Source organism: Cygnus atratus, chromosome 22, assembly GCF_013377495.2.
Source record: "Cygnus atratus isolate AKBS03 ecotype Queensland, Australia chromosome 22, CAtr_DNAZoo_HiC_assembly, whole genome shotgun sequence".
NCBI classification, from domain to species: Eukaryota; Metazoa; Chordata; class Aves; order Anseriformes; family Anatidae; genus Cygnus; species Cygnus atratus.
In genome coordinates this window covers 5,507,072-5,517,749 of record NC_066383.1, presented here as the reverse complement: position 1 = coordinate 5,517,749, position 10,678 = coordinate 5,507,072, and the positions used below count along the sequence as shown (strand labels likewise).

At 42.3% G+C, this 10,678-nt stretch overlaps 1 protein-coding gene across 1 annotated transcript; it reads left to right on the top strand.

Annotated features, from left to right (window-relative positions):
- Positions 1 to 8,534: 8,534 nt before the first annotated feature.
- On the top strand, positions 8,535 to 10,067 carry BTG4 (BTG anti-proliferation factor 4). The gene is made up of 4 exons (XM_035555919.1): positions 8,535 to 8,707; positions 9,195 to 9,332; positions 9,535 to 9,730; positions 9,891 to 10,067. The coding sequence occupies exons 1-4, from the start codon at positions 8,535 to 8,537 to the stop codon at positions 10,065 to 10,067; spliced, it is 684 nt and encodes a 227-aa protein (XP_035411812.1).
- The last annotated feature ends 611 nt before the right edge of the window (positions 10,068 to 10,678 follow it).

Genomic DNA, 10,678 nt, shown 5'->3' with positions numbered 1-10,678 from the left:
GGCACCGCTTGGGGCTGCAGCCTGCTGTCTCCTCTCCGTAAGGTGGCTGTCACCAGCTCGACCTGCCCACTCCAGGCCTGTGGCCTCGAGGAAGCGAAAGGACGTCTGGACCCTGGTGCTGCCCACGCTGCTGACACGTTCCTGTCACCGTCACCTGCTGCGGTAGGTACCCGTTACCCCTCTGCTGGGGCCCTTCCCTTTTCACAGGCATCTGGGTGGTAGGAGGGGACACTGCAGCCATCTCAGGGGGATGCAGCAGCACAGACGTGCCCAGGGAGCCTGGGTCCAGCTGTGTGATACACTGCCTGTCACAGTAAGCATGGGACACCAGAAGGCTGACAGCTTTGCACATCTCGTTTCAGGTCTCTTCAGGCCATCTTTCACTTACACCTAGACACAGGCCTCTGTGGGACAGGGAATACCTGCCACCACACTCCCAGTTCATCAGCCTCAGGTAGCCAGTTGCCCTCAAACCTGGTGGTCTCAAAACATTCCAGGCTGCTGAATTTCTGTTTTAAAAACTTTATTTGCAAACATCAGGTGAAGTCATAACTTCCTTCTGTATTTCTGTGGCTGATGTTATTAAAGCTCTTATGTAAAAAGGGAATGTGGAACTGGAAGTCAGTAAACTTACAAGTCCCTTCTGTGGGACTGTCCTTTCAGTCTGTACTTGTAGAGTGTCTAGCATAGAGCGATCCACTGACTAAAACAACATTCGTTTTCATAAAAAAATCGCAAAGCTGAATTTTATTTATTCAGCAAGAGTAAATGGAAGTAAATTTTGGCAACAGTGGCCTTAGGCAAGTGTAAGGCTGAGATGAGTACAATCAGAACTGGAGCTGATGTCTACAAATTTTAGGAAGAATAAAACTTCCAATTTGCTATCGTGTTTTTTGAGTGTTCTGTAGGCAAAACAGTTGTGAATGAAATGTAACATGCATTCAGGAGCATATAAACAGTTATGCAACACTGGCTTGATAAATGCACTGACCTCTCTTCCATGTGTGACAGGCGGTCCAGCACATTGTACTTGTTTAATTTCACTGCCCTGCCTGTCTATTAGACCGATGCTTCTTAGATGCTTCTTCAAAGAGGTCAGTCTGCCTGCCTTCTGTAGTCAAAATTCCTGTGCGTCTGATTTCCATTGAGATATCTTCCAAGCCTTTTTACCTGGCTGTGTGGTTAGTGATTGTTACTTTTGTCAATCAGCTAACTACACTGCCTAGTAACTAGGCTGATCTAAGAGACAGTTCCCTTCCAATTCCAACTTTTATGAAGAGTGATTTTTTTGTTAAAAAACAAACAAACAAAAACCACAAAACCTATTATAGCAGGTTCTAACACTATGAAGTCTGTATTTTTTCCATTATTAAAACGGTTGGACATTAAGCAAAGTGATCATAGTAAAAAACGTTTATAGCATTCAGGGAGTTTAATATTTAATCATTGCTTAGAAACCCCTTAACTTACTAGCTTGTTAAATAAGACATGAAAGCTAAATGAGAATTACTGGAAATAAAGCTGTAAACAAATAAACATTATTAATATTTTTGCACTAGGAATAAAGATGTAAGGCATGCAGTTTTCTGTAGTGAGGCTGTAGCAGGGAATCCTGTGCATTGTTTTGATGGCAGTGAATTTAGTGATTGTGAAGCAATGGATACAATCAGCTAACTACACTGCCTGCAAACCAAGCACCACTCTTGTGATGGTGTCATGGCATTCAATCCTGGAAAAAAAGAAAGCACTTTGATCATTTATATTAACTTACTCTATCTCATGACATGTCCTTATAGCAACAATCAATTGATAATAATGGAAAACATTGGTCATACCATCCTTAGTATCATTCCACTAAATCCTGAGTCGTTATATCACAAATTCATTATTCTTAATAATTAAAAAGTGCAGTGGATGCATTACAAAGATCACGTCAGGAATGCAAACAATGAAATATCAACTTTTTAATGATTATAATGTACCACAATGGAAATGGGAAATGGGAAAAGGCTGGGCATGCAGTCCTAGCTGCATGAATGCAGACTAAGTGGTAGCTCTGGTCAGAGCTGGATGTGCAAATAGAGCTGTAAATTTTGGCTGAGACGAGATGTTCAACAAGACCAGTAAACTACCTGGTTTACAGCATGGCAGCTGTTAATGGTTATGGCACAGAGGTCCAACTTGTTCTATTCTAGGTTTCGTACAATTTCCATTTCAAGGTTTTCAGAAGAAACTGCACGTAACTACGGCAGAAGTAAGAATGGTAGCATTTCGCCACTTCCCTGGCCTACAGAGAGCTCTCCTTTTTTTTCCCCAGTGGTGCAGGAACCCCGGCAGTGCTGGCAGTCAGACGTCAGGCTGCTCAGGCATTTTGTGCTAGTCTGTGGTAGCTAAAGAAGTTAGCAAACCTGTTCTACAGAACAAAACTGGATATGTACAAGGAGTTATAAGTAATTATGCCTTGTGTCTAATATATGTGTACGCAATTAATAATTTGATAAAAATATTTTATGTAGATTTATCAGGCCATTCCTAATTCAGCAGTGAGACAGAGCCTGTGAAGTTACAAGAATGACTCTGCCTGCAAATTATTATTATTATTATTATTTTTTGGCTATCTTTCACCCATAACCGCCTTATTCCTAAAATGCAGAAAAAAATAATTCAGAAGCTTACCTTGCAAAAATCCTGATAAGGACTGAATTTATGATAAAATGCTTAAGAAGATTTAACGGAAAGAGAAAAAAATGGGTAGCTTCTCTCCTCATTTCCTTCCTTTTTCCACCCACTGAGCACCCAGCAGGCTTTCACGGGCAGACGTGTCTGTGGGGCTGGACCCGAAGGTGGCACCGGGGTGCCCCACGTCTCCCCCTGGCACTGCTGGGCTGGAGTGTCCCCAGCCTGGGCCGTGGGCCAGCCCCACGGCTGCAACCTGTGTGTACGCTCTGTCGTCATGGTCACTTGGGGCTGGCGTGGGGAGGAAGGGCCACTGCTTTGAACTGTCCACATGGCTCTTGCCATAGGAAGCTTTGTTGCAGAAGAGGTTTCTACGGGCAGAGTCAATACAGAGCACGCACGGAGTTTCTGCCCTTCTCCTGAGGTAAAATGGCTACAGGTTGTGTCGGAGCCATGGGGGGATCCGGGCTTTGGTTACGTGTGGCAGTCTGGGCTGCTACCTGGATTGTACAGCTCCATACCAGGAGCCCAAGCTCTATGGAGGGAGGCCCCAAAAAGACAAACAGAACGAATGTCTTGTGCTCCTGGCAATGGGCTGCAGTTGGAGACACACGCTGCACATCTTCACCCACGGGTGACCAGACCACCTCTCTCCCCATTCCCTGGGGGCCTAGCCGTCCATTTCTGTATGCTTTCTCTTGACCTGTTCAGCTCACTGCAGTCTTCTCACCCCCTTGCATTTCAGGTCATGTTTCCCTACTTAATTCTTTGCTCGTTTCTTCCTGACAACCTGCACCAACATGACCTCAGCCTGCCGCAGCTGACATGGGGAGAGGCAGGGGGCAGGTAGATAAGCCCATATGGACTGTGCGCACTGCAGGCTCTCCTTTGCTCCACACTGGAGGAGGAGAAAACATATTTCCTGTTCTGCATTGCTCTTTGTTGCGTGGGAGGTGGAAATGCAAGAGTAAAACAGCACGGTCCTCCCTGCTGCTTTAGCAAGGCACGATGCTTAGCTGGTGATCCACGCACGTGGTAGGCGTAAGAGTGTCTAGTGATTTGGGGTATCTCATTTTAGAGGAAAGACCTGAGATGCATTCAAAGAGCTTGTCCTTTAGAAATTTCTGTGCATCTCATCCCCTTTGAGAACCGCCTACCTCTAACAGGCCCATGTAAATTGTGTGGGTTAGGCCCCTCCTAATCAGTGTAATTAGCACGGTCATATGTCCTATGTGCTTTGCATAATAAAATACAGGACTCATGGTAAAATGTTTATGCAGAAAAATTATCTGTAGGTACCTGTCACTTAGGTGTTTACAGAATACCCACTGAGTTACTAAGTAATTAAGTAAAGATGAAAGCCTTAATCAGAACGTGATTCATTTCTTAAATAAATATTCTTAAGCTCTCTCATCAGGCCCAGAAAGTTTCTATTTATAAAAGGAAAAAAATTGTGAGCCATCAACATATTAAAAGTGTAGTTTGTGGCTTTGATCGGAATGACTGTGTTGTTCCATCCAAAAATAAATCTTTGCACAGAGACTGCAAGATGTGAATAAACATCATGCTTCCAGATACACGGCTTCCTCTGCCCTCCGACATAACAGAGAGCCAGCTGAATCGCTGCTGTGCTCATGCAGCACTGCTGGTGCTCATACATTGCTTTTGGTGGTGCTTGTGAACGAGATCGGGGCAGGATCTACCCTGACAAAACCAAAGTGGAGTCCTTTTCTCTAAGAACACTGTCATCTAGGATGTTTTCCCATACAGAAACAGCTCACGCTTACTGCTCTTACACCAATAGTTAGGACTTCGGCTGCTTACCTGGAGAAGGCGTCTGTCACCGAGCATACACAAAACCCAGGTGGCTTGTAGAAGGGAGATTGCCACTAGCAAGCTTCGTGTTGTTTTGTTGGCTCCATGAACTCAATCCTGTAAAATAAGAAAACTGCAAAAAAATTCTTCAGGGGTAACTGTTGCTGGTAGTGTGTTTAGGCAAACTGCTTGCTCTTGGTTTGGCCTGCAGTTACTAGAGAAACTGTGTCTGACTCTTTTCCCTTTGTAGTTCATGCCTAGGCTTGCCTGGTGACCCAGGAGACCCATAATTTAATCTAGCTAAGAATGCTTGTGCTGAGTTAGGGGCCTGATCTGAATCCCACTGAAGTCTTTGGACAGGTTTCCATTGATCTTACTGAGCTCTGGATATCTCCCACGGATATCCAGGCACAGCAATGCAGTGTTTTTTAGTGTTTTTTTTTTTTTTTTCTTAATAATGTTTAAAAAAAACAGCAGCACCCTTTAGCAAAAGGCATAAATGTCTGCTCATTTATCTCATGCATGTTCGATCAGAACACTTGGCTATTCATCGTGGTCTTTGCAGAAGCTGCTGGGATGCTAACAGTTTCTGTCTGGATGCAACAGGGAACAAGTGGGAGCACAGTTTGTTGAATTGCTAAGGGATCTCACTTTGGGATGGACTGCTCACATTTTCTTTCTGACACTTTGTTTCTCTGCTGTTTATTATCCAAATAGGGTACCCAAGGCTGCCTTTCCTTTAGGTCAGCAACAACTGACAGCATTATGAAGGATTTGTGTTCAATGAATCTGCCTAATTAAAAGAGACGGTTTTTCTTGTCAGTGAAACGGGAGGCCAGAAGTACTCTCTGCTATTTGTTTCATTAACATAAATACTTCTGAATTCCTGCACATTAAAAATACTAAGTTAAAAAGTTCTCATTGCCTTATTTCAATGGCAATCTGTTAATTAGAGCCAACTGGATGGGTTGCCAGGATCTTTTCTTAAATTTCCCTTTTTGTTGTTGTTGGTTTTTTTCCCTGTCTGATGCAGAAAGTTGGTATAGTGAGTAGTTCAGCCTCTCAGCTTCCAAGAAATACACCTTATTGCATGACTGATTGCACTGCTTCGTGGGGTTTCTCAGGTGAGGAGTTTGTTTATGGCTGACCTGTGCTTTATGTGTTAGCTATGGGAACAACTAACTCAACAAAAGGAGGCGTTGTAGGGATTCAAACTTCTCTTTGACTGTCCTTTGTGGAATCTGGTCACTTCTTTTGTTGCAGAATTTCCTAACTCACAGGGCCTGCCTGGGCAAGTTAGAGTCGGAGAAAGTAGGAAGGCGGTAGACAGTTCAAAGACCCTACAACTGACCCAAACCAGCTCGGCGTTTACTGAAGAAAAGGCAGCAATGGGCTGATTCCCGAGACCGCACTGTGTCAGATCCCACATGGAAACTGATCAAATTAGGGACTTCAGTGGCAGGCGATGGACTCTGTAAGATGCCTGCCGCTGTTCTGCAGTGGGAATGTTATTTTAGCCCTGATAGTTTAAGAATAAAAGGAAAATGAGGTTTATAGGTAGAAGTGATATCTTTTATTAGATTATATTATGATGATATGAAAAAATGACATGAAGACAAAGAAACCAGACTAAGCTTTGGCAAGAAGGACAACATCACCCCTAGAGGATTCACAATCTGTAGGTCTGTGATTGTGCATGAAGCCTTGAGAGGACTAAACTGTTATTTAGAAGAACTTAAACTATAATTATGTGCATTATCCATCATTTTTAGGAGGTAGATCTTGCTCTTATTTAATATTTTCCTGGACACCACTTTGTCAGCAGAGCTGAAGAATCCAGATCTGTGGTAGTTGTTCCCAGCTGCATCCTCAGGGTTTACATGAGAATCGGAAAGAGAAACCCATCAATTGCCTGACATTTTTAAAGCAAGTTTAATCTATAAAATAACATTCCAGCCTCAGGCGTAAAACTCCAGTTTGCTTGCTCCAGAATTCTCACCTGTTACCCTGAGCTAATTTTGGTGTGCAGGCAGCAGACAGTCCGTGGCATGTAAAAATCTTCACAGGCTGCACAGAAAGGGGCGAACAACTCCTGAAAAGACCTTGTATGGGAATTCTTTACAGCAATGCCCAACAGAGATTTCCTGTTGTCCCCCAACTTTCTCCAGAAGCATAAAACAGGTTACCATTGCCCTCTTCTGCTGCGTATGTAAGGGAAGGAATAACTCATGGCTTGCATATGGAACAAAATTCCCATTTGTTGTAACAAGAGACTGAATGCAGTGCAGAGCACACAAGGGATTGTCTTGTGGTCAAAACACTGGTGTATGACATTAAATCTCATTCCTGGCACTGTTGTATGCTTTTCCTGAAGATTTGTTATCTCAGCCTTTGATTTTCCTCTCATTTGAGTGGTTACTGGAAGGTTCCTGTTGCATGAGGAAGTATTTTGGTATGTCAGAAAAGGAAGGGGAAGACACTGTTTTTTTCCCTTTTATTACACATTCTCTAAAGCCAGAATTTCTCCTAAATGCCTTGGCAAGTCTGTTTCGTGATACTGAACGAAACTGTAAAGAGAAAGGAAGTAACTGTGTGGGCGGAGGAGAAGGGGAGTCCAGAAATAGCCAGAAATGCATGAATCGTGGTACTCTTCTGCAAAGATGTGTACTTCTGCGATGTTGTGTCCTCATGCTTCATTGTGCTTATCCGGTGTATTGTATCACAATCTATTCACAAAACCAAAATGTAAGCACTTGAACTGCTTGGCTGCAACATCTACAATCAAATCAAGAGCCGGTTTAAATACTCAGCTCTTTTTACCTTAATTTGTCATTTTGTCTTGACAGTTCCTGATATCTGACACTGGTGGCACAACTTCCTGAGACAGCAAAGGGAAAAAAAGAACACATCAGCTTTTCTCTGAATGTTCCCCCCTAATTATTGCCTGAAGTTTTAAACATGGAAGCATTCGTATTTGAGAAACTGCCTTTGTAAAAACCCTTTAACAGAGCCATTTCCACTCTCTATAAAACGCCTCAAAAATTAAATAAAACTTTACTAATAATGTGAACGTTTATACAGATCACTAGCAAGATTAATGTATGATAAATACAGAGTCAAACAATTTTCAAGATGAAGAGTACCAAATGTGAGGGCTTCATAGGGAAAGTAATCGCTGTGCAAAGTCAGCTAGTAGCAGTCAAGTCCAATTTTAAAAAATTATTAATAAGCCTGGTACTATTTTTCTCATGGTGAATATTTCACTTAAATATTAAACTGATGTTTATCTGATGGGCTCGTGGATACAACAGCACACAGTGCTGATTTAAATACACCTTAAAAGATGATGCTGATATTGGGATAACACCAAATAGCTTGGAAGTACCTTTGAAACCAGCATGTCGATAGGTGTAATGGTGCACACCTGAATATTGTTAAATTTCACAGAGCCCCTTGATTTTCCTCTTCTATATAAACCCCTAAGCAAGGTGTGTTGTTTAGAAGAGTGGGGGGGAGAAATTGGGTGTTTTTGGGGTTTCTGTTAAAAAGAAAAGTAAAAGCAAAGCCAACAACTACGTAGGTTCTTGTAGTATTAAATCTGTTTCCTTGGTGACTATTTGGAGTTGTATATAAGGTATACCTTAGATTTTCAACAGCTTTGGTCTGAGAAGGTAATGTTTCTCATTTTCATTGTAAGTAAAAGAACTATGTAATTCTCAGTAAGTACTCCTGCTTCATTATTGAAATGTGTATGTGATGTGTAATAAGGAATAATATCTCTTACACTTGTTAATATTTTAACAAGTGTAGTGTGGGAGTCTTCTGGCAGTATGTTAAGCTCGTGTCAGTGTCCTGAACTGAAGTGACCGGTTGTTTAGCATCTGGGCTTATCTAGGCTTTATCTGACACAGCTTATGCAGGTTCTGTAATATCTATCCTTGGAATTTGATACTGCCTTAATGTTATTAAACTTATTTAGTGTAGCGTCTCATTTCTACTGATGGCTCTCCAACAGCCAAAGCACTTTGTGCACTTGATTTAAAATGAAAGATGAAATTGCTGCCACGGTCTTCTTCATCACAAGGCTGGTGAAAAGGGAAGACAAGCTGAGTAAGCATAAAATGGAGAAATTTGCAGCTAAGTTGACAACAATACTGTTTGAAAAGTACAAGAATCACTGGTACTTGGACAATCCATCCAGAGGACAAGCCTTCAGGTAAGGGGATCCTTAGCAGAAGAGGAGGTGGACTGGAGTCTTTGCATGACGTTCAAGATGCAGCAAATGTAGCTAAATGGAAACTAGTTTTTCACAGGATGTATCTGCAAGTATGTCTAGAGAGCCAGGGTAGAAAACCAAAGACAGTGTGCACAGTGTCTTGACTACCCCTCTGACTTGTTGAGTGCAGAACTTAGAACTTAATTATGAGTCATTAAGACCACTTGTAACAACTTCAAGTCTCCAGAAATGATCATTGTGGTGAGTTGCTGCATAATGTCTTAAAATGAACAAGAAGTAACAGAAGCCTTGGTTGGGCTTATAAATCAGCTAGTTAATTTAACTTGCTTCTTGAAGTTGTCAGAACTTGCATCAACAGGCTGTGTTAAGATAAACTGTAGTAAACCTAATTGAATTCTGCTGTGGCTTTGCAAGTTCTGCTCATACAAAATTCCAATGTTCTACTTGCACTTGTGTCCTTAACTAGGTGTATAAGGATAAACAAACATCAGACGAGAGATCCGCTGCTGGAGCAAGCTTGTGTGGAGAGTAATGTGGACTTCAATAGTCTTGGTCTGCCGAAAGAGATGACGCTATGGGTTGATCCATTTGAGGTATGTTGCAGGTGAGTTGAGAACCTGTGACTAACATCAGTGACTAATGTCATACCGTGTGTTCTGTCCCAGCTTGATCCTTGCTGAACTTATTAATGAACTTATTATAAGAGACTGTATCAAGGTGTACTTCTGTATTAGTGTCAGGTGAGTAGTAGCAAATGTCTGTACTGCTCGTGCAGAACTGCATGATACAAATACAGTTTCTTCCAGGTATGGTGAGAAGAACCGGCCGTTCACAATTGCCCACTTTGAAGGAGAGGAGAACCCAGAGCTCCCTCAGCAGATCAGCTATGCTGTTGACAGAGCAGCTCTAGACTATCAATCTGGCACCTCTTCTGATGAGGAGAGCTTCAACAAGGAACCAAAAGCTATCCCTACTGTCAGTAACCCTAACAGTGTCTACCAGGTAAATATGGTCATGGTATGTAGCTTTTTTGGTCAGAGCTATCACCTGCCCTGCAGGTTCTGTTGTGGAGGAGTACGGTAAACTAACAGCTGGTGGCCAGACTAATCTCCCCTCTCGTGTCCAAACACACTTTAACTTCATCTCATTTCTTGTTGTTTAGTTTGGTGACTACTGCAAGCCACCCATACAGCCCTGGTCTCAGTATCTTCATAGGAAGACACACATGACTGATGGCTCATACTATGCCCAGCACAGGGGTTACAAAGTCTACAGGCCAACAGCTGCTTTCACAGGACCGCGTGTTGATAGATACCACTGGATCAATACCAAGCGGTAGATCTGTGGCTGCACATGTTAGATGCTGTTGAAGCACTGAGCTATGGGATGGGATGAAGGCTGGCACTGCAAAGCTTCATAAAAACAGAAAGCACTTACTGTCTATTCCCTATCTCTTACTCGGTATATCTGGAACTTTGGGGTTTTATTATGTAACTTTTTAATGTTTTATTAATGTTAACATAAGACTGAAAATTAATGTGAGACTCTACTTGTAAGCTAAAAAGGAAACGCATATACCAATAAATCTAATCATGTTTTTTTTTAAAAGCTGTCTGATCTGCTATCAGTGCCCTGAAGGCAGTTAAAGCTTTTCAGTGAAGTCACAAGCAAGTCAAGGAAGACTTTCAAAAAAAAAAAAAAATCCAACTTGCTTTGAAAGGTAGTCTGCTTCCTTCTGGCAAAAGTAGCAAGAGCAGAAGCACACTCCGTATTTGCATGTCTACACATCACAGGTGGTTGAGTGAAGCTTTACTATATGCAGCTGTGAAAGACTGCCTTGTGGCTCCAGCTGGGCTTCTGCTTCTTAGCCTCTAGCTTACCTGTCAGAAGAACACAGCCTACTGGACAGGAGAAGGATGAATACATGGCATTGTAGCTTGCCAGTCTGCA